General features: G+C 37.9%; 1 protein-coding gene across 1 annotated transcript; it reads left to right on the forward strand.

The window, feature by feature from the left end:
* Positions 1-8357: 8357 nt before the first annotated feature.
* Positions 8358-24246, forward strand: LOC311084731 (uncharacterized protein). The gene is made up of 6 exons (XM_084116956.1): positions 8358-8500; positions 10173-10490; positions 19424-19750; positions 20143-20262; positions 22300-22325; positions 23224-24246. Exons 1-6 carry the CDS (start codon positions 8443-8445, stop codon positions 23386-23388), a joined length of 1014 nt encoding a protein of 337 aa, XP_083973082.1. The 5' UTR covers positions 8358-8442; the 3' UTR covers positions 23389-24246.
* The last annotated feature ends 721 nt before the right edge of the window (positions 24247-24967 follow it).

The following is a 24967-nucleotide window of genomic DNA, read 5'->3' on the forward strand; positions in this document are numbered from 1 at the left end:
CAGCCTTCCTGTGGGGAAAAGAATGGACTGCTAGCAGTATCATAGTGCATTGTGACAACGAAGCTACAGTTCAGTGCATTAATAAAGGCCGTTCCCATTCACCCGCGTTGATGCCACTTTTAAGACGTCTAATCTGGATTTCAGTGTGCGATCAATTTATCTTAATCGCTAAACATATCCCCGGGTCAAAAAACCAAATTGCTGACTCTCTGTCACGCTTTATGTTTCAGAAATTCAGGACGCTGGCTCCAGAGGCGGACAAATTCCCAACTCCAGTACCTCATTATTCGGAATTAATATTTCTGTAACCCACCCGTTTAAATCCCTCCTCGACACAAACGCTCGACACCATTCTCCAAGCAGTTTCTCACAGGACTCTCCAATCCTACGTGACCGCATGGAGATGTTTTAAAGCCTTCCACCTTTCCTACAACACACCATTCCCTGATTTTTCTCTCCTTTCAATTACCTCCTTCATCTCTTACCTTAACAGCATTAAGGGCCTCCAAGTCGGGTCCATCAAAGGCTACCTGAGCGGCATCCAATTTTTTCACAAATTGATACACGGCACCCCCTCCATGGAAATAAATAATTCTCAAACCTCCCTCCTAATTAAAGGCATCCAACGATCCCAGCCCACCCGTCCGGACTCAAGACATCCCATCACGTTAGACATTCTTACTAAATGTATTCATACCCTCCGCACAGGCTATCAATCCCTTAACACCTCTCGCACACTCGACGCCATGTTTATTCTAGCCTTTTTTGGTTTTCTCAGATGCTCGGAACTGGCTATCACTTCCAGATTTGACCCAAAAGTCCACCCAAGCATCTCAGACCTATCAGTACTTGACAGTGAAACAATCTCTTTTCTGATTAAACAAAGCAAAACATACCAAACCAAAAAAGGTCATTTTATATACATTTTCAACCTTTCATCACCAATTCAGCCATACCAAACTATACTGGCATACCTCCAACTGAGAAACTCTCATGCTAAATCCCATCTCGAACCCCTTTTCGTAGACGACTCCAACAAACCCGTGACGTGCTTTTGGTTCCAAAAGCACCTCAAATCTGTTCTCCAACATTCAGGCATCCCAGCAGATAATTTCTCCAGCCATTCCTTCCGCATCGGGGCAGCAACCTCAGCAGCCCAAAAAGGCCTCTCCCAGCAGCAGATCCAAGCTCTCGGAAGATGGTCCTCAGATGCTTATCAAAGCTACATCAGGACCAACCGATTCCATATCAAAAAAGCCCACCAAACCCTTGTCGGATAAAAAAAAAAAAAAAAAATTATATAGATATTCTTCTGTCTTCTCTTTCCCCGTCCAGCGAGTATTGATCTCCCAGCGGACGCAATGAGAGCCTTCTCGGTGGAGCATCTATGTCTTCTTTTTTCTACGTCCAGCGAGTATTGATCTCCCAGCGGACACAACAAGAGTTTCCAGGCTAAGCATCTTCGTCTCCTCCTTCTCTGTCCAGCGAGTATTGATCTCCCAGCGGATACTCAGAGAGTTCCCAAGGTCAAGCATCTTCGTGTCCTCCTTCTCCGTCCAGCGAGTATTGAGCTCCCAGCGGACACAACGAGAGGTTTCCCGGTCGAGCATCCATGTCTTCTCTTTTTCCATCCAGCGAGTATTGATCTCCCAGCGGATGTTACAAAAAAAAAAAAAAAAAAAAGACCTTCCGGTCATTCACGTTTTCTCTTTTCCTGACTGACGAGGTTTACCTGTTCCGATGCCGTGACTATTGCCGAACATCCATAATTACCCGTCCGGACGTGGCGAGAGCTCCTTGCCAAACATCCAGGCTTCTCCTTGAAATGCCAGCCCGCCAATCTCTGCGCTCTTTTCGGGGGGGTTCTTTAAGCTGGCGGCTGTCCTTTGCTCACTTAGCTTTTTGGGGAGTACTCTGGGTTCGGGCCCAATTTCCGAGCTCGGAGCCCTCCCCCCGGACAGCACGCCAAATACGCATAACTATTTATTCTCTGATCATTTGTAAGTGTGAACTCGTGAAATGATGTTTTATTAACAAAGTTCGGGAGGAACACGTTCTAATGATCAAACAATCAAGTCATTCCAACCAGCTGTCAGCAATCAGTAATCAACAGGTCCACTCAATCAGCATGTAAAATACTTATAAATACTCACAGTCGACTCACCCATTATCCTTGACAGTTTTCAGCATCCCTCCACCACCCCATCTCCTCACACTTACTTGGTTATCTTCCTAACCAAGAGATACGGGGGGAGTACTCTGGGTTCGGGCCCAATTTCCGAGCTCGGAGCCCTCCCCCCGGACAGCACGCCAAATACGCATAACTATTTATTCTCTGATCATTTGTAAGTGTGAACTCGTGAAACAGCATTCTAATGTGTTTTCTCTACCCAAAACGGACGAAACTATCAGGGATCAGTGGATGAAATTCATTTTTAATGACGCTGTCCCAACAACCCTTTCAACTGGCCTAACGTTTGGTGTCTGCGCTAAACATTTTACACAGGATTCATTTAGTAATTTGGGACAATATCAGGCGAAGTTGGCCTCGAAGCTCCGTTTGGGAAAAGGTGCCATCCCCACCATCAGAGACCTGCCTGAAATTGAAACGGTAAGACTGTGTTTTTATTGCTCTACTGTGTGTACGTTAACAAACAGCTAACTGCTAATGCGGCTATTGTATGTAACGTTAGCTTCGAGATAAACATGGTGAATGGACTCTACGAATGCTATCCACGTCTTTCCACTTTGTTTTACACAACAGTAGTGATGGTACAGGAGTCCATGGTCAGTGGCTAAAACTGTTTGCTAGACCATATCGCATATATCGATATAGTTCAAATTTGCGCTCTGCTCCCCGCGCCTCCGCTCTTCCTTTTCCACTCTGCGTGCGTGTTTAGAGCATGTTGTGTTATGAGAGATGAATTATGACTACTTCAGAAACCCCAGCACAATAGGAACTACCAGACAGTGACATTAGTGTACGCTGAAATAAAGTCTTTCACTTCAGAAAAACTGACTTTCTTGTCCTGTCAGCCGTTATCCTGTGCTCGGAGCGCACACTCAATACACGCGTAAATGCGGAGGCGCCCGCGCTGTGTATCGCCTCACTGATCAAGGGCAAAAGAAACTACGAGCATGCAACGCTGTCAACCCCCCTCCTTCCTGCAACCAATCAACGCGCCCCTCATTTGCATTATTATAATGACCGTCCAAGACAGCCAAAACATCGCATCAGATCTCGCGAGACAATAATGCCTTTTAGAAATAAGGGTCTGAGGAGCTCTGTGTTTATTTTTTTTCCACTTTTTTTTTAGAAGTGCCTGAAAGACTATAATAGAGCGTTGGGTATCCAAGGTAACACGAGGTCATGACTCCTTTAAAAGCATAATTAGAATGGAAACACCACTTTTAAGTTTGACCGTATTTTCGTTTTCGGTGAAATTGCCTTTTGAATGGGAGTACATGGGGCACTTCTATGATAGCATCAAAAATCGCTATTTTTAAAACACTAAGAAGGCTCGACACAACATGAAACTTTACTCGAAGTATCACCAGGGGCTCTTCACATGCACTCAAGCATTGAGAACATTGTATGTGTACACAGAGTTTACTAAAAAGAAAGATTTTGAACAATTCACTGTGTTTCCGTCCGCCGGCATTTTGACAGTCAAAATATAATACAATGAATGAAATACCTTTCAGCTAAAAATATTAAACAATGACAATATGTTCAAAACTCTGCAGCCCACTTGATCACTCACAAGAAAGAATGAGCACATTACTTCAATTGCCACCTTCATTGGCTTCCGGTTTCCTTGCGTATTAACTTCAAGGTACTAATCCTCTCTTACAAAGCTCTCCATAACCTTACTTATCTGACTTCAGCCTTATGTTCCAGTTTCTTATACTCTTGAAATACAGTCAGTGTCAGTGATGGAGGGAGATTTACAGACAGAGTAATATTCAGAGATTTGAAAAAAAAAAATCTTTCTCCGAATATCACTCTCCAGCTCTCAGTCTGTAAATTGTACCTTGTTATTGATATGTTATTTGTTTGAATCCCTCTTTGTTTGTATCTCTTGGTTTGCGTATTGTGCTTTGATATTGATATTTATTTTGTTCTGTTCCTTAACCTGTCTTTGTGAAGCGACCTTGGGTGTTGGAAAGGTGCTATATATTATTATTATTATTATTATTATTATTATTATTATTAAACTATAAAATAATTAAATCAATATGCAGATAGTTTAAAGGTCAAGGTACTGTTAATAAAATAATAATAGGACAGAACAAATGCTCTTTACTCACCATAGACAGAAACATTGAATATTTTTGATGTTAGTTTCACTCCACTTATCACTAGTTGATAAACTCCAGTATGTTCAGTTGTGGTGTTTGTGATGGTCAGAGATCCAGTTTGATCGTCCAGCTTCAGTCTGTCTCTGAATCTCTTATCAGGAACACCACGTGTGGGGAAGATTAGGTTCTCAATGCTGATTTTAGCTATAAGAGACTTTTTATCTCTAAATTTCCACTGTATGCCGTCATCTTCATGTATTTTAGTATCAGTGTGTAGAAGGACAGAATCTCCCTCCATCACTGACACTGACTGTATGTCATTTATCTCAGCACCAAACACACCTGAAGAACACGAACATGTTTAAAACAGATTAAGACTCTCGTTGGTTTACAAAGCCTGAAATCATCTGTAGTTTTTGTCATTTACATATGAACTGAAATACATTCACAACAGCAGTAGAGATACTACACAAAATTAAATGTGAGATGTATAAGCAGACAGATGTTGTTAACCAATAATTTGGTCTCTGTTTTAAAGTTATCTACGGTTGAGCAAAATCAATTCTTAAAATTACATAATGTACTGAAAACAAATACATGATAACTTCAGTATGAAGCTACAAGTCTAATTATGCTGGATATTTTCAATAATTATTTTTAAATAAATAAGACGGTTAGATCAATAAATAAAACAGGCTCACTGATTCTCTGATGCTCTCAGGGTTCATGCGCATTTTTACAAATGAATTTCCATGACATTTGTCTGTTTATGAAAACTGCAGAAGTATTGATAAATAAAATAAGGAACCCGATTTCAAAGTTAGTATCTCACCATAATTATTCATCTGGTAAAGATAGCAGCAGATGAAAATAATCTAATCTGAACAGTAGTAGCAGATTTATTGCTCCAGAAAGGAAAGAAATTAAACCATTAAAATGTTTTTATAACTTACCAGTTAGACTCCAGCAGCAGAAACAGAACAAAACAAGCATGTGAAACATTTTCTGTTCAGTGCTTGATCTAATAACACTGTTCACCAAAACACTCAGTTTGTGTGAATCCTGTAAAAATACAGAGTTAAAAGTAACTGGCATCTCACAGTACCGGCTGCACTGACGTTCATCTTCCAAGTCAAACTGAAAGTAGCTGTGGTCGGTTTTCAGAGATGTGGTTTGATCTGTTGGGTGGACAAACATCTTGTAGGTGAGAGTGTGTATTCATAGCAGGTGTGTTTAGCTTGTAGGTGAAAAGTTTCTTCCTGTCCTGCAAACAGCTTTTTAAGACTCTTAAAAAAAACATGACGAGAAACTGTTTCTGACAGAGGGAGAGAAACGATAACTCTCATCTGTTGTAAGGGACTGTGTGAAGTTTCCACTCACTGTGCAAAAAAAAAAAAAAAAAAAAAAAATCAGTGGCCTTTAACCCTTTGATTTACTCTTTTTATGCTATAGAAATCGTCTAATGGCTTTAGTAGGTTCCCAAAGCAAATGTATAAAGAAGAAAGGTATAAATGAATCAGGATGTTGGTTGTATGATGTTCATTAAATTGATCAAGATCATCCATGAGACACTGTAGTCATATAACAAATAATATAACTGATGAGATCATCTCGATTACCTTCACATGCAATGACGCAATTTTCACACTGAGTCCAAGTTCGAGGCAACGTAAAGTTTCTCGGGAGAATGTAAAGGATTTGAAAACATTTTTTTTCTTCCATCCCAAATTTTTTTCCACCACCATGTCCCTTTATGGGCTTCATTAGATACCAAAGGCATGAGACGCCAAGAACACATTGCTGAAAAGGCTAAATGTGTTGCATTTAGGTGTTAAATGTGTTGCATTTAGCAAGTTGTTGCATCGTCTTCATAGTTCACAGACATGATTTCTATTTTTGAGGTGCTGCATCTGTCTGATGTTTCCTGTTGAGCTGGCAGTGCTGAGATGCTGCTTTAGCTGCTGTTTCTCAGAAACCCACTAGATGATGCTATTTATCAGTTAAACCAGTATCATACACCTGAAAAGTCACTGCAGAGTCAAATGACGTCCAGCTCCTCCTCTCTGGTTAGGGTGTGGTTAGATATTCTAGCTCCACCCATTAGGCCCAAATTAAATTTACTAATACATTTTCAAAGGATTCAATGAAAACTTGATGGTTCTTGCTGATGAGTTTATAAACTGTTTTTTCTCCAGTGGGAGGTTTGATTAAAAGTTGCTGTCCATGGTACTGAAATGCAGATGCACTGTAAAAAATGTGTAACCCTCCCAAATCAAAAATTTCAAGTGACCGATAACATCTAAATTTTTCAATTGGCCCAAATGAAATTCTGTAAATTTAATTTTATAATTTACAGAATTTCACTTGGGCCAATTGAAAAATTTAGATGTTATCGGTCACTTGAAATTTTTGATTTGGGAGGGTTACAAATTTTTTACAGATGGAGGACGGGATGCTAATACCAGATTTAGCCGGGGTGGGGCGTATGGAGGGGGCAGATCCACAAAAACTCACTCTAGTGAGCGGCGGGTATGTTTCTACTGTATAGATGCAGGATCTGATCGCTGATTGCAAAGCCTGGAAAAAGAAAAATATGACAAGCAAGCCTAAAACTGTAGGTTTTGTGAATTCTGTTTCACCCCTTTCTCCCTCGTCTGGTTATAGTAGCCTAGTGAGGAGGACGACGTTACACACATTTGGATATAATGAGACACAATAGCAGCTCAATCACTCATTATAAGCAATGTGCTAAAGCTGTCCCACTTCACGGCGCGGGTGCCGATTGTATAAAAGTTCCTCTACACAGACTTTTTCTGAAGTCAGACTTGGTATCCGGGTACGTGAACATGACTGAGCACACAACTCCCGGTGGATTGAGTTTAGTTCATCTCAGGGAATGACCTGGCTGATGGTCAAGTGTTTTCCCAGCCTTTTGTCGTAGAAAACCCAGATGAAGTTGAAGATGTACCTCACAAATGTAAGGATGCTTTTCCTGCATGTGTGATAAAGCGAGCACAAACTTGTAAGTTTAATGATTTGGTGAACTTGTCAGATTCATTTATGGTGTCACCTTTTAAGAAATAATCATGTTCTGATCCAGAAGAGCATGTATTCCTTCTAGAAACACCTTTACAGATTGGTCGCAAGCAGCTAGCTAGCTATTGGAGAATGTGGAATGGAGAATGATTAGGAAAATTAAAGGTATTAATAACTATAAGCAGATTCCTGTAAGAGAAGAGAAAGGGGAAATGGCCATTAGAAAAAAAAAACGCAGAAGTCTTGGCTTCAACCATTGCTAAAATCCATAGCGTTGAAAACTTGGATGATACGTTTTTAAAAAGAAGGCAAGAAATAAGTTAAAATGTCTGAAAAACTTGAAAAAACAAGGAGTAGATAGCAATTTGGATGAAGATTTTGATTATTTTGAGTAAAAAGTAGCAAGAATAAAGAATGAATAAAGAGTCGAAAGGGAGACACCTATTCAGCATTCAACCTAAAGTGGGGATTGAAAGAAGGTGTTTGGAAGAGAAGATACTGTTATGGCTCTGTATAGGACACACTAACCTTCATTATTCACTGCATATTATAGGAAAGTGTGAGACAGACTGCTGCAGAATAACAGTTAGAATAACAGAAACAGAACATGTGATTTTACACTGTGAGACAAAGCTATAAAAGAGAAAGAAATCAGCTTGTTGAAAAACTCCAAAGAGATTTGGAAATCAATGTCATTCACGATATATTTCAGAATGCACAGAAACATTTAAGGGTCTATGATATTCTTCTAAAGTATTCAAGAGTTACAGATTTGATCAGAAGGATATAGTTTTATCTTTCTTCTTTTTTTCATTCTTTTTTTCTTCTCATTTAATTATTCCTTTCGTTCATCAAGGCTTCACACTCCATCCCAATAGGTGGCGGAAAAGAACCTCAAGCTGGTTTGCCAACCGCCAAAGTAGAAGAAGCTGAAGCGAAAGAAAAAAGATAGGTGGCGGTAATGCACATATATGTCTGCGATCCGCCGTAAAAAGCAAGAAGAAAAGTCTGAGAAAAGTAGAAGCGGGAGCAGAAGAACAATAACGACACGTGTTTGCCCATGCATGCATTCATTTTCAGATTAACTGACGGGAACATCTGTGCATGGAAAACATGAACGCAAAATATTGCTTTTGCTCAGTATTGTTTTTACTCGCACATGGTAAGACATTTTATGTTACAATCTCTGTTCCAGTTAAAGATAAAAAAAAATCCCTCGTGCAGTGGCGGCTGTTGGTCTTTCAAAGAGGGGAAGCTCATTTTCGGCTCATCATAAAAATGATTCATTTATTTATACGTAAATTCCTTTTCAAGAAAATGCTCTGTGAAAAATGAATGTAATACTATAATAAAGGTATAAATAATAATATAATAATAATACAAATAATAATGTTTTTTAAATTATTTAAATAATTATTTTTGAATTATTACTAATAATAATATAAAAATATAATAATAATATAATAAAGGTATAAATGTATAATTGTGTGAAATGTATTATGAAAATTGGCTAGCAATTTCGACAAGCAAATACCAAGAAATGATTGCAGATGTTTGTGTTTGAAAAATCCGCGAAGGGACTGGGCGCGAAAAGCTTCAGCGTCAGCGACTTTTTATTGTATGAAATTGCTGTCAATCAAAAGGTGATGCAGCCTTTCGACAGACCCTCCAATCATCACGCGGAAGCCCGGAGTCCAGGCCAGCCCACTCCTCATTCACCCTCAGAGACGCTGAGCGTCCGTGGGCGGGACATAATCGCAGCATTTATCCAATGACCGTCTAGTTTCGAAGCACTAAAAAAAAAAAAAAAAAAAACTGTTCAGAGCAGCCCCATTGAAGTCAATGGATGCTGGGCTTCAACAGGGAAATGCACTGTGACGCTGCGGGAATGTATGAGAAGGAATGAAATCGAGTCAGCCGACCTGACGTCTTTGAGATGAACGTTTTCTAACGCATTTTTAGTAAATAAAATATTAACACAATAGTACATATTTGAATGTCAGCATAAAAATTAAAATCATGGCTAGATTTTAAAAGAGTGTCTTGCAACATGTAATCTACTAACATGTACAAGTTCAAATAAAGTTTTGACAAAAAAGGGTTTTCTAAAAAGATAAACCTCCCATATTTCAGCCTTTAAATCATTTTTGTATAAAAAGAATGAGTCAAGAAAGATTAAATTACTGACATTTACAATGCACATTAGCTTATCTTTTATTATTAATAGTAAAATTCGGTCCGATTTTCCCGTGGCGTCAGTCGTTGCTATGCAACCATGCACTGCGCTCTCCACAATGACAAATAAGTTTTAGTAGCTAATGGATTTCCGCCACCGAGAAACGTCACATCTACGTCGTCAAGCTCAGTTTGAGTCTACACAGTACGCTCGACCATCAGGAAGTGAGTGCTTCTAATTGACTTCACTTTTCTCAGTTGAAGTCTATTGGGTCGCTGTGTCCATTTGGGTGCCAATTTGCCAATTCCCCACACAGTTAAATGGAAAAAAATGCCGCCCCGGGCAGCTGCCCGGTTCGCCCGTGCCAAAAACCGCTACTGCCACACATGGTTGTATGAATCGACATATGTTTAGGCAAAGCAGCTTATATCAGGATGTGACTTTGTATAATGTTCATTAAGATCTTCCATTAAACTTGTTTATGTTTGTTTGATGATTGAAAGTGTTACTCGATGTTCTTAAGCTGTTTGTTTGCATGTTACATTATGAAACCAGACATATTTCTCTTTTCACAATCTTTATGATTTGGAGAAAAATACAAATTTTCACAGCCCTTTTTTTGTGTTGTGTAGTAATGAACTGTTCATTTCTTCTTCAGGTGTGTCTGATGCGGATAGAGTGTCAGTGTCAGTGATGGAGGGAGATTCAGTCACTCTACACACTGGTGTTCAAACAAACCAACAAGAAGATATAAAATGGTATTGTAATAACACTCGCATCGCTCAAATAACTGGAGATCTCACTGTTAACTGTACGGATGTTCAGTGTGAAGATGGAGATGAGAGATTCAGAGACAGACTGAAGCTGGATCATCAGACTGGATCTCTGACCATCACAAACATAAATGCTGGAGAATATAAACTAAAGATCTTCAGCAGGAGCAGAAAAAGCTTTGAAAAGACCTTCAGTGTTCACGGTGAGTAATTTAATGAATTAACCTGTTTAAATGGACTATAAAAAAGATGGACGACACACCTTCATTCTCTTCCATTGTAGAGAAGTGAAGCCGTCCAAGTCCACATATGGCGCTGATATCTTGGAGCCAGAGTCTGTGCAGTAGGGAGTGTGAAGTGGAGCGCGATATCAAGGTCCCGTCCACACTCCTGCAGAAACAGTTAATACAGTTTACTGCAGAACAACTCATGTCGGTGTGAAATAAATAGTTATTGTAATGTAGACATTAAAGTTGAAGCTCCAATATCCTCCTAAAGATCCTGAAAATAGCAAGTACTCCTCGCTGCAGACTGTAGACTGGTGACGTCACGTATGTGTTACCACGCATGCGCCATATCGCAGTGACAGCACATGCGCGTTATGCGGTGACGTCACGTGTTTTGACTTCACGCGTCTTTAAAACGCATACACCAATTTGACAATATTTTTAAAAATTGTTAATGTGTATTAAAAAAAAATCTTAAGTAATAGGGTCATTCTATATTTAGGGGTACATTTCAGGTCAGCCAAAAAGTCAGGAAATCAGTATTCTTTTTTGATCAATAAACTAGTTGGTTAAATAATATATGCCCTTAATGTGCTAAATAATTTATTTGGCAAGCTTAAGCTCTAATGATTTGTTAAATATGTTAATTAAAATGTACATTTGATTCATTATTTTGTCAACTGTGTTACGGACAAATGCTGTGTCAAATGAAACATGAATGAAGTACCACATGCTTGATAACACATTTGTTTGAAGGTTTTTGAGTCTATTAACTAGAGTTTTTGAGGTTATCTGTCTTAACTTATTTGTAAATATGAATTTGGGGCTTCATAATGGCCGTTGTGGGATGATGTCATAAAGGATGAAAACTTTCTTCAACATAAATTCACAGTATGCTGAATTTAGTATTATTCATCATCATCCTTACCCAAGATTTCCATCTCCAGAGATATCCCAATCTATTTTTCTGACGGTTTACTTCACATTTAAAAGATTTATGACATAAAAACCACACATAACACAGTTGACAGAGAAAGTAACACAGTTGACAGGAGTAACACCATTGACAGGACACATTAGAAGGAAAAGAGAAAACTTTCTTTAAGATGATAACTTTCTTTTTATTCAACATATAAGTAACAAGCAATTAAGCAAAGAGTTCAGTTAAAAAAAATATTAATTAATATTTGATATTATTATCAAGGTAAATTAAAGGTATAGCGGAGGATTTTTTACTTCCGTGTGGATCACCTATACTATTGGTCCTCCTAATTGTCAATCATTCCGGTGAATCAATCAAACTTATTCAAAAAGTGGAGAGGGCGGGTCTTATCTAAAATTCGGAAAGATCCTCCACTATACCTTTAAGTTTTATAATGCATTATGACACTTCGGGTTGTAAGGACTGATCAGTCATGACTAAGCAGAAATAGACATATGTCAAATCTATAATAATATATAGGTTTAAGTCAATCATGAGGAATTCTGAATGCTTTATAACCCTTGACAAATGTGAATATATAATGTGTATATTATGTTATGGATACTGAGTTCATAGAAAGTGTGGCCGTGACGAGATCAGTTAAGTTTATCCATTTGTAATGCAAATCATGGTTTTAGGCATGGTTTTAGATTTTTTTTTTAATTTTGTGTAATGTAAATGTAATTTCCATATAATGTAGTGTGAGCATAAAGTGAAACTGAATTGCCAACATTGTCAAATATGTTAATCCTTGTCAACTGTGTTACAGTTGATGGGTAACACAGTTGACAGGTAACACAGTTGACAGGTAACACAGTTGACATTTAGGGCCATTTTAGGGCCTTGTGCAAACTGCTGGCCTTGGACTAGTTAGTAGTTGACCTTGATTAACTTATGTTATTATATTCTTTCTCTACACATTTATAAATATAACATGTGACATAAGTTCACCAGAACATGTTGATAACACAGTTGACGGTCAATTAATCTACTCTATGCGCAGACAATAATATAGATAATATATTGAAGAGGAGAAGTTATGACTTAACACACTGTCTTCACATTTCCCTCCAAAAAAGGAATTGCATCACAGTGATGTTGGACATGTGACTTTGGAACAAATCATTGCTGATTTATAGGGGGTTTTATAGCGAGTAACACAGTTGACACTGATTTCTTGGACATACACAAAATGGATGATTAAATGTAGATGCATGAGCAAAATATTTTTTTAAACACCTTTCTCACAAGTTAATGATTATTTTGAACAAATATTTTTAAGAAATATATACAGAACCCTGCATTCTAGAGCTAATCTGAAGAGCAAAACCTCACAGTTACCAAATCGGACAGCACAAAAACAGCAACTTCCAGTATAGAACATGCCATTTTTGCAAGATAAAAAATGGGTATCTGTTGGATTTTTGTATTAAATGAATTAGAAATGTCCCCTGATATAAAAGTGATCATTGATTGAAGTGAAAAGTTTATGATTTAAAAAAAAAAATGATAATAGAGTCCATGGACATGAAATGTACCCCTAATTATAGAATGACCCAATAATGAAATCAGCAAAAAGGAGTGCAGCGCATATCCATAGTTTTAACTATGCCTGATGATCTAAGGTAAACTTATAAGGAATTTATAGAAGTATATATTGTGTAATCTGTGTAGTATTTTATTTAAAGTTTATTTTCACATTCTGTTGCACTTCACTGTGTAAATTACACAATTACTGTAAACATTAATGGCACATTATATATTTCTTATTTTAATCATTCGTCTGTAATAGTTAATAATTGTTTATTTGTGTGCATTATGTAGGCCATTATAAAACATTTATTCCAATAGTTTGAAGTTAAACCATATACAGTATGTTGTCAAACTCTGTATCCCATAGTATGCATGCCAACAAAAAAAAAAAAAAACTTATAACAGAGATCACTTCTATTTCAAAACAAAGATGAAAATTATGTAAAAGAAATATGTACACATACAGATAATCGCATACATATCTGTACATCGACACACACACACACACACACACACACACACACACACACACACACACACACACACACACACACACTTCAAATCTACTCAGCCTGAAATTCCCCTCCATCATTTAAAAAAATAATCAACCGAGCAATAGCCCTCAATCTCCTTATCTGAAAAAAAAAAAAAATCCACACAGGACTCCTTCTGCCATCACCTACAGACCCAGGTGGGCAGTCCTCTTATATTGCAGTGCAGTGAGTGCAAGCACAGAGTCAACGAGCAGGGCACCCGAACTCTTGCTTATATTGGAAAATGCACTCCAGTTCACAACCACTAATTTAGACAAAATACAGAACAAACAATATTGAATCATTTTCAAGAAAGGCATTAACATAGTACAAAATCATACAAGGAATTTCTTTTTGAAATATTTTAAACATTATTATTATTATTATAGTAAGATGTTAGACAAAGATATGTTTGAGTGTTATTGGCTTTGTCTGTAAAGTACCTTAGAGACTTACTTTATGAACAACATAAACTAGTTTAAAAAGTTTTTCAAGACAAAATCTAGGTTGGCTTGAGAAATCCTAGCCTGAACGGTTTCAGTTTGAAGTTCAAAGTAGTTTTCAAGCTTAAAGTTTTTAAGGCAATAGTCTATCAGACACACACAGACAGACAGATAGACATGACAGAAAGACAGATAGAGATAGATGGATAGACTGACAGACACATAGGAAGAAAAGACAGATAGATGGATATGAAATTATTTCAAATTGTAACATTTTAATTAAAGGCTACTTTAAATATGACACTAAAACCACCAGTAGGTGGCGGAAAGTCACTGTCTTAATAAGTGAGTTATTCGATGCGAAGCGGAGGGGTCTTGGATCAGCCTGAAGGGGTTGCACTCGCTATAACAACCACCTCACACTACATTATCCCACTTATTACATGGCTACCCACCAAATAATTCAATAATTTGACACAAAATATTGATTTAAAAAGGAGTTTATTGATTTAAAAACGATTGTATTGCTTCCGCTAAAGAAAATAGTCCGTTCCGTCTCTACGGTTAGAATCCTGCGTCCATAGCAACGCTCTGGGCCCGAATTCCCGATAACGCTCACTCTTAGCGCGCTAAGAAAGCTCGAAAGATATATCTTACCAAAGTTGTTTATGTTCCTAAGTGTGTTCCCCGAACCATACCTTAGGAAGCTGCTTAAGATATACCTTCTTGCGTGTGACGTTACCCGGCGCTGTCCGTGGCGATGCTGCTGAATTGTTTGATATCGATGGCTCGAGAATAAATCATTCTCTCGTGCAGGGGCTGTTTATGTGAGAAAGCGGTGATCTTTATAAATGAAGCACTTAAAGCAGCACCAGAGCCCGTCTACGGAGAGCCTGCCCACTCCCTATTAAGCTCTATTGTACCGAATTTTGGTTGTAGTACCACCAGAGTTCCACTGGGGGCGATCGCCATGAGTGCAAAATGAATGGGAATCAATGGGGCTAGACAGCTAAATGTGTCTCTTTCACCCGATTGCCGTTGATAAATCTCAAATCTGATTGTAGATTTTGCAAGTTCAACATGGGTTTTAGGTCGACAGTTGAATGAACGAGTACTTATGTCCTTTCGATTTCTTACAGGTTGAGTTGTTGTTGCCCATAACACGCTAGCATTCTGCTAATGAACGCTGATTGGTTAGTGAAGGACTGATTACGACCAGAGATACCGCTTGATGGCATCGTGTCATCCGCAGCGGGAACAGAAACAAACAAAACAAAAACTCTTCTTGCACGTGTGTTTACCTGTGTCCGCTGTGTTGTCGATGCCTCGAGAGAAAAGAAAGTGCAGAGCGCAAACGCAACAGAGTGAATGAAGGATTGCCGTTAAGCAGTATCTCTGGTCGTACATGTATATGACGTCATTGACACTTTAAAATACTTTTTAAAGCAAATAAGTGACTCAAAAAAATCGAATACCCGGCAATGTGTAATTTCTTTGCATCTCCTTTCGAATACAACATTCAAATTACTAGACAAAAAATGATATCCTGAGAAAAGTGGATTTTTATTGGTATAGCGCCATAGACCTCCATTCATTCTGCACTCGTCCTGTGAGCGCCCTCATATGGAATCAGAGAGGAACTGCAACCAGTTCAGAAGCCGGAAGAGTACTGAGAGTGAAACTTCTCGCCATATTAGACATTTTCTGGCAGCACTCAGTAGCTTCGGGATTTCTTCGCTGTATTCTCGCTTTTTGCTCGCAGGTTTCTCTCTAGAGCTCCCCCCACAGCTTCGGAATAGATATTTGACAACACTGTTGTAAAAACTCGTTGGTCATTCTCAGACACCAGAGGCTAGCAGATCAACGACATCAAAGCAGATGGGACATTCTTTAAAACGTCTTCTTCATTCGGGTTCGAACAGCGTGAGGGAGCGCAATAATGACAGCATTTTAGCAGATTTCTTTCAGCCGTAAAGCAATTGTTTACATCCTGAGACCTGATATCACGCGAGACTTCCTGACGCGGCGGCCGCCGGCCCGCCGGCTCAAAGTTGCAAGTGCGGATTTTCCGCTCACGGGCACCAGGGGGGTGCGAAACGACCACCATTCAACCCGAAATAAGTATTATAACCATTCCAATGACTCCGAAGCTGTTCAGTTAAGGTAAAAAAAAGTGACTTAGTTCACCTTTAAGAAATAGTTGAAATTGCAATTTATTATGATTATTGGATATTATAAAAAATAATCCCAACTATAATAGCCTATAATAGCCTAGCCTACATATTTTAAAATTGTAACATATATTGCTGCCACAATAACCTTTTCAAAAATTTACGTGCCTTCTCTTTCCCATTTTTGTTCGCTGAGATGGAGCTGCGATGAAATATTGTTCTTGTAAATACTTTCCAGCATTTAGTAATAAAAGTTTACATCTTGCGTACGATGCTCGGCAGTGATCAAAAAGTATTTAAACCGTGAGTTTTGAATCTCTTGTAAACTCAGAGATGTGGATTCAGACGGCAATTAAATTACCACACGACCTGTTTGTCAAAAACAGAAGGTACTAATTTGGCCAGTGATTTTTTTCGCGGGTTGGGTGAGAAAAACACTGATATTATGGATTCGGACGGCACTAAAATCACCGACTTACCCCTGTAAATGTTTAAAATACCGGACGAGCCCATGATAAACAATATTAGCGTCCGAATAGGACTTAACTGACAGTAGCCTATGCTTTCACTGGCCTTTTAAAAGAGCGTTTTAATTAAATAAATAATATTGTATAATAATATAATTAAAAATCTAACAACAATCAGTGTAATGACAATTTTATTCTTTGCATGAAAACACTTGAATTAGCCTAATTTAATACTGTCTGGGTGTATTAAAACTTCAGAATTATATTCATATAGACCTGCAACAGTGATAAGGTAAAGCTAAGAGTGGTCCAGACCAACCTTATGAAAGTGTGACTTACAGAAGATATACTTAGCGAACGAACGTTTCGGGAATCGTGCCATAAGGTTAAGAGAGAGGTTAAGGAATAGGTTAAGAACTACTTAGAGATAAGATTGCTTTGGGAAACCGGGCCCTGTTTTTCATGGCAACGGTTTTCATGGCAATACTTCACAGCGGTCTGTTATCAAGAAATAACAGACCGCATTCTACATTGGAATTCAACCAAGCCATGTGATTATCTAATATAACATAATGCAGGGCTCCAGACTAACTTTTTATACTAGGAGCGCTGTGGCCCCTGACTGAAAATTTTAAGAGCGCAAGCACAAAATTTAGGGGCACACCTTAAATCAGCTTGCAATGCAATTATTAAAATTCCCCCCAAAATAACTGTAATAATGACAAATTCTTTAATAATAAATATACTTAACGTTCAGATATTACAATGTGCAGTTTTCATTTAAGTTCACAGGGCTCCAGACTAACATCGAAGGCAGCGGCACCGCAGACACTGAGCTCTACAAAAAAATCTGGTAGGACTGGGGCTGACAATAAAGCACTAAGCTTAATTTAGGGTGTAGATGAAATTAACTTTAATTATTATCATTCATAATGTCTTAATATTAATTAAAAAGCAAAACGAGTGAAAAAAAATTATATTAGGGAGTCAAAATAGCCAATAAGCATCCTACTGTTTACAATGGTATTTATTTATTTATTTATTTATTAATTTATTTTTAAATAAGTGATTTAAAAAAAAAGTTTTCCTACATCTTAAATTGTTTAGTTTTAGGACAATCTTTGAAGGATGAACAAAAAATGTTTTGGTCATCACATTAAAAATAACATTTATATGATATTATAGCTTTGAAGTGCTGGAAAAAGATGTGTAGTAGCCTACTTGTAAGCGTTTGACTATTTCTGTCACAATAACATAGTTATGGTTAGAGTTACTACCTTAGGCTAAATCCATGGTGAATGTTGCCAATTGACCAATTGGTCGCATTCTGGAGCCCTCATAATATGATGTAAATATAAGACAAACTTTTTTGGGGACATACCTATAACTGCACACATCACGCAGTGAAAGCACGAGAGTCAAATGCGATGTTAGCTCGTAGTTAAAACAATAATTACAATATCATAATAGACAATACATATCGCACACTCCTAAGCACATAAGGATGACTTTTTAAGGATCTGGGGAACCATGCGGAAGTGATTGACATGAACTGTGTGTGCGCACATGCGTATTATAAACAGACTATACGTCATATTTTGCACATGTGTGGTAACGCATACGTGACGCGTACATGCGTGACGTGAATACCAGACGTCACCGCGCTACAGACTGCAGTGAGGGGTGTCTCGAAAATAGTCCGTCAGTGACTACTTAATCGCAGCTGACAGTCATAATGTCACACTCCTGTTGTTATAGCATCAAATAACTAAAACCAAACGAACACTTGAACTTGCATCACTGTGATTAAAAACTACCTTAAATGACAGGAAAAAAATATATATATTTAGACCTTAGGTTTATAAACTATACTGGTTCCAGCCAGCTGGGGGCGATTGAGGCGCCTTGGCTTCACTTTTTAGAACTTGTGGCAAACTTGAGTTAAAAGCGATTATATATGTTTAAAGGAAAAGTTCACCCAAAAATGAAAATTAGCCCATGATTTACTCAACCTGAAGTCATCCTAGGTGTATATGACATTCTTCTTTCCGATGAACACAATCGGAGTTATATTAAAGGGGCTATATGCAACTTTTTCCCAAAAATAAACGTAACAATAGCCTTTTTATTTGACCATTTATGACTCAAACATCTCCTGATGAGCATACTGACACCTTGTCCGCTCACAGTGGGTGCACCTATAAGCCTGTATCCTATTTTTCCTATTTTCTGTCGGGTCGGATTTTTCGCGCGCTGTCTGCGGATGTGACGTCAAGCGCGTTCATGTTAAACGTTTCGGATCACTCTGCCACCACCGCTAGTCAGCAAACAAACTTAGATTCTCAAACCATATATATATTTGACTGTTCTTACCTCTGTAAACATAATGTTGACTTCTTTGCAGCGGATGACTTGTGAAGTGTGCACGTACGAGAGCGAGCAGAAAGGAAGAGCAGTTCCTTTTTTTGGCCACAGGTGTCAGTCGCGAGTTTAAATTTCAGAAAATCGCTTATAGCCTCTTTAAAAACATGTCCTGGCTCTTCTAAGCTTTATAATGGCAGTGATTTGCTGTTTCTGTGTTGAAGTCCATAAAAGTGCATCAATCCATTATAAAAATACTCCACACGTCTCCGGGGAGTTGTTAAAGGCCCTCTGAAGCAATGTGATGCTGAAAAAGTATAAAATAGAGATAAAATGTTGCTTTTATCTTTAGTTCTTTCACATTTTGTGTGTGTTTTTGGCATACGTATCCTTTAATCATCTGTTGGTTTGTGTTTCAGGTGTTTCTGCTGCTGAACGAGATGAACTGAAGAGAAAGTCAATGATGGAGGGAGAATCTGTTACTTTAGATCCTGGTGTAATAAACCCAAATTATGTGATGACGTGGTATTTTAATAATACTCTCATTACTGAAATCACTGGAGATCAGAGTAAGATCTGTACAGATGTTCAGTGTAAAGAGAGATTCAGAGACAGACTGAAGCTGGATCATCAGACTGGATCTCTGACCATCACAAACATCAGGACCACGGACTCTGGAGAATATACACTAGAGATCAGTAGCAGCAGCTTCAACATCAAAAGGAGTTTCAGTGTTTATGTCACTGGTGAGGACTCTTTAGTAGTTCCTTGAGCAAATTTAAAAGTTAAATTAAATAGACCTGGTAAATGGTTTCATTGTGGATATTTGGGAAAGTGAGCTTTGACTTCGTAATTGAGATCACCTTTACATCAAGTGAGCAACCAACACATGTTCTCAAGATTAATGTCATTACCATGAACAAACATGAGGTCAGTTTTTCCTGTGCTGCTGTTTCCTGGTGACCTCTCAGTGCTGTGATGCTAAAAAGCTTCTGTTCTTCAAAAACCCACCAGATGGTGCCATCTGTCAATTTAATCAATATCATACCAAAGCAGAAACGTGTAAATATGAGAAAAAGACAGAGGTAAAATTGATTATCAGTCACTCTGATGAATAATAATGACTGTCTGTCTTCAGCTGTTCCAGGTTCAGGTCTGTCTTCAGCTGCTGCTGCAGGAATAAGTGCTGCTGTTGTTCTGCTGGTGGCTGCATCTGTAACTGCTGTGATTTGTTGGAAGTTTAAAGAAAGAAGGAAAGGTGAGTAATACTTTAGTGATGGGAAGTCCGATACTTATCTATGAACTGTTTCTTTCAGACAGTTCGTAGACACTGTAAACAGAATGTGTGAATTTGAGACTGATTAATACTTTTTTTATCAGTGTATGTCAGTGCAATAAGCAGAACAAGTGCAACAAAAAGAAAAAAGTTAATAATAGAGATAATAGTGGAAGCTAATGGTGTCAGAATTCAAGGCTGCTGTTAACCCGGATGTTTTTAAAGGGTTAAAGGTGGGTGCGACCAAAAAAGTTTGAGAACCACTGGTGTAGACAAAGTGAAACAGCGCTGTGTTGCCTCAAGTTAAATTCGTTGAGTAGTAATTCAGAACTTGTGGGTAGTAAGGTAGAATGAAATGTCCTCATTCTTTTATATCCGTGGTGTTAGGGGTTCACAGTTTAGGACCCAAGGACCATATGTTTGAAAGAAGACCCGGAGTCAGAATTATAAAAAATTGAAGAAAAGTTTTACTGAAGATAGTTTGCAGCTTCATCAGCAGAAGTTCAGCTTTAAGACTCACACAGGAGTTCGTAGGCCGCCCTCCTTACAGTTACACAGATCACAGCAGTTATACCATTTCAAAGGTCTAAGCTACGTCATTGCTTACAGGTTGAATGATTCTGATTGGCTAAGATATAGATAAACATAGTAATTTTCCACACATATACAGATAGACAGAAGCATATCTCCATAGATTATGCAGCTGACACTCGGACCCTGAAGTTAGGCACGACGTGACTTTACAGGTCACAGATTTGGGTTTCTGGGTGCCAGCATGTCTCGAACAACAACTCAGTCAATCTCCAATAATGCCAGTGGTTCCTTAACCTGTAAGCAAGAAGTCTAACACACACACCGACACACAGCTTTTCCAAGGTTGGATTTGGCCAGGCTCTAACTATAAACAGGAGTCTCGTCTCAAAACATCAAGATAACAAGTTCTTTCTCTCAGGATAGGACACTTTGGTCTAAATGGAAAGTAAGGCTTTAACTGAGAAACTATAGACTTCAATGACCTGTTTTAACATGTTGAAGACCTTTCTCAAACACAAAACCAGTCACTATTTCATTTCTGGAAGTCAGGATAAATAAGCAAGCACTGTCACTGCATTCAGGTATCAAATACTGACATTAAAGAATACATGAAAAGAACATTTCAGTAATCACACTGGTAACTTCTATAACAAAGTAAAATCTCCAGAGAAGTTATTCAACTGATTAGATATATAGAACGAAAAAAATGTTGATTTAATACCTTAATTATAATCACTCATTACATATACACTGAAGCAGCAGTGGATTCCAATCCACCCCCTTCAGTGGGACTCGGGTGTGGCGCTGATATCTGTCTCTCATCAGCAATTGAGCCTTGCTTAATTCCACAGTCATGTTAAAAACATCAATGTTTTCACTCATCCATATTTCCCCTCAAACATTATTAACGTTAGATCCATCGGCATGACGACAAGTTCCAAGATTCCACAGTCATTTACATACACACCTTTATTGTTTTGAAGAGCTCAGCAGCGAAAAAATACATATTTTAAGTATTAAGTGAAGTACAAATATCAAACAGTTTTTAAAGCATGGCAATGTCAACGATTATTCTGGTGCTGGAGAAGCTCTTCAGGCTGATCATGAAGCAGTATCTGAGCACTGTCATCGTCACAGTCATCCATCTTGTTCAGTCATTTAAATATAAATTAGCGACCTCCCCAAATGAGGTCACCCATTTTGAGTCTGAGTGACTGTCAGGCACATCCGAAACTGAGTTTAATTTAAATAACTGTGCATCAGTGCTGATTTGAGCCACAACTTTTGTTTCAGATAAATCAGTTCAATTTGGTGATCTGGCTCATCCAGAACTGGTTCAGAAGAACGATTTGTTGAACTGCCCATCACTAAATTACATACAATTGAATTAACAAGATGGAGATTGTGTGTAAAGAATTTTTGAAAGATTATTCTAAATAACCATAGTAATGTGTGTTTAATTGAGTTTTTTAATTGTTCAAACAGACACCAGGATGCAGCACAATGATCAGGTAAGATACTCACTGAATTTGTCTGACTACAGAAATTAGATTCAGATCTGCAAGTTGGCAACATGTTTGTGTTTTGCTTGGTTAGATTCAGAAATCACTACATTGAACCAATAATAACTGACTCTTCAGGACAGCACTGCTCTTGTACTATTTTACTTTATAATAAATGGTGGTATGGATACATTTATATTATATAATTTGAATTATTTAATAATATTGTCACAATTATTTTTATATACTGTAGGCTGTTATATGACCCTGCTGTAGGATCTATGTGTAATTTTGATAAACACGAGAGATTTTCTTCACACACAGTATGAGTTGCATTCTGAACATGGTTTTCCGCACCCTTTTGATTGACAGGCCCTGATCATTGGCTGTTTTTAAACAATCGGATACCGATTATTGGCCAATACATCGGTGCATCTCTAAAATAAACTAAATAATTTAGAAATACTTACCAGTACAATAGTTCAAGCATTTTAGATGTGCAGAATGTTTGTAAAAAAAATAATGTTAACTTTCAACTGCAAAATTAATAGTAACTAAATATGTAATTTTATATAAACACCCAAATTCTTTTCTGAATCAATTTCTGCTTATTTTTAGGGTTAATTTGGATTTGAAAAACAAAGTGCAAGTTTGCCAATGTTTTTTGCCATGACAGTGTTATTGTAGTACAGAAGATGACAGTGTAATGCAGTTTACCAGATGCATTATGAGAAGCATCCCACTCTTATGACAACGCGTTTAATATTTAGGAAAAGAAATCCACCATACATTTTGCAAAAATGAAAAGAAATGCATACAGTTCATAGTCTCCAGTATATTGTTTTGTGTAACTGAATTATTCATCCTGTTCATTTCTTTCACCTTCTGGTAATCTGTTTTCTTGCAGGCGAATGGTGTTAAAGATTTGTCCCTGAATCAGAATGGGATTCTGATGGATGATGCCAGTCAGACGTCCTCTAATCAGACTGACGCTCTAGGGGTGAACACCAATAACTTGTCTCAGAATCAGACTGAGATTGAGCCTGGAGCTGCCAGTGAGACATTAATATAACATGAATTATTCTGATACTTTAACTGAAAAGGAAAGTGAAGAGAAGATGGGAAACAAGAGATTTTCCTCTCTTCATTTTAAGTTGCTCACAGAAATAGTGTCACGATACCAAGATTTCAATAGTTGGTATCAATACCAGTTAGCCTGGCAAGCCAGACCTACATCAAGATGTTAGGTCTGGCAACTCTCCATAGACACGGCTCAATCCGAGGGGCGGGATAAACGTCTGTCTTTCAAATTCCCTCTGCACGCAATAGGACAGCACTTCAACCAACCAGAGCGTTTTCCTAACAGCGGAGCTAACGTTGTCATTATATTAAGCCCGCCCCGGCTACTCTATACACGATGTGATTGGCCTGACCCAATTTAGGTTTTTACAGCTCGAAAGTCAATGGAGAGTTGCTAGACTACCCTGGCTGCAAAATAACTTTTGCTGCCGCTAGGGTGCGTCTAGATTTCTAGGCTAAATACCAGTGATATTTCACCTCAACACGAAGTTCAACATTTGTTATTAGTCATTTAAATAACAAATTAAAACATGAAAATTAAATATTAAGTTATATAAGCATTTCTTCAAAAAAGACAATTAAACTGCATACCAGTAATAACACGAGGAACAAAGAAACAATTTACAAGCAATAGAACAGTGAGTTATTTACTTTTTTGCAGTATGAAGATCAGGTGTATTCAATTAAAGTTCCAACAGGTCCGGTCTCTATATTTCCCTCCCAGTGGAGGTCAGGACAAGACTTTTTTGGAACAGTCATATCTCCATTGACACAGGTGTAGTACTTCGTAAAAGAAACAACAACAAACTAAAAAAAACTCAAAATAGTCATCAAAGATGAGAATCTTGGACCCAGAGAGCCAAAACACAGTGATGTCTTACAATTTTTACCAAAACTTTACCCCAAAATGTGTACTGAAAACCCTGGATATGAATCTAAAAAGGTTAGATCAGATGTTTTAACAGGCTATTTATTTATTTATTTTACATTGAAACACTTTTGTGAATGGCACATAGAAGGCCTTGGGGACTGAGGCAGGGTTTACCTCTTAAGAAAAGTATGGACCATTTTTATATTTTGCTCAAAATAATAAACTACTAAAAGTAAACAGTGTACATAATCTGATAATCAAAATTCTCATCATGAGGGCAAAACAAAGTTAATTAGTAATTTAAAAGATTTGTCTTCCCTTGCCATCTCTAAATAATTTTCCAAATTCTAACGCTGTTTATTATGAAATGCTCTACATTTGCTGCTAAATATTGATAAATGTATGAAAAATGTCTACAGAGGGCACACGTTAACTTGTCTCAAACCTGGTTTAGGTAAATGATCAGAGTCATCGGTATGACATAAAACTAATTGTATTAGCTGCATTGTTGGATTGAGCACTCACAGCCCACTTCGAGCACTGATAAGACCCATTAATGCACTGAAATACTACTTTTGTCCCATTTGGCTACATTCCGTTAGAATTGACTGTTTACATAAATATGTTGCCAAGATGGACACACAGCTGCAATACCTGCTCTTCACAGAAATGAGCTTGTGCACTAATGTGCGCTTTTCCA

Source organism: Abramis brama (genome assembly GCF_963993115.1).
Source record: "Abramis brama genome assembly, chromosome: 6".
NCBI lineage: Eukaryota > Metazoa > Chordata > Actinopteri > Cypriniformes > Leuciscidae > Abramis > Abramis brama.

What these genes read in the sequence shown, in the direction of transcription:
- LOC311084731 (XM_084116956.1), top strand. Translation starts at nt 8,443, where the DNA reads ATGGAAAACATGAACGCAAAATATTGCTTTTGCTCAGTATTGTTTTTA. An exon ending in AAAGACCTTCAGTGTTCACG is followed by an intron (nt 10,491 to 19,423) that starts GTGAGTAATTTA and finishes TTTGTGTTTCAG; the next exon opens with GTGTTTCTGCTGCTGAACGA. An exon ending in GGATGCAGCACAATGATCAG is followed by an intron (nt 22,326 to 23,223) that starts GTAAGATACTCA and finishes GTTTTCTTGCAG; the next exon opens with GCGAATGGTGTTAAAGATTT.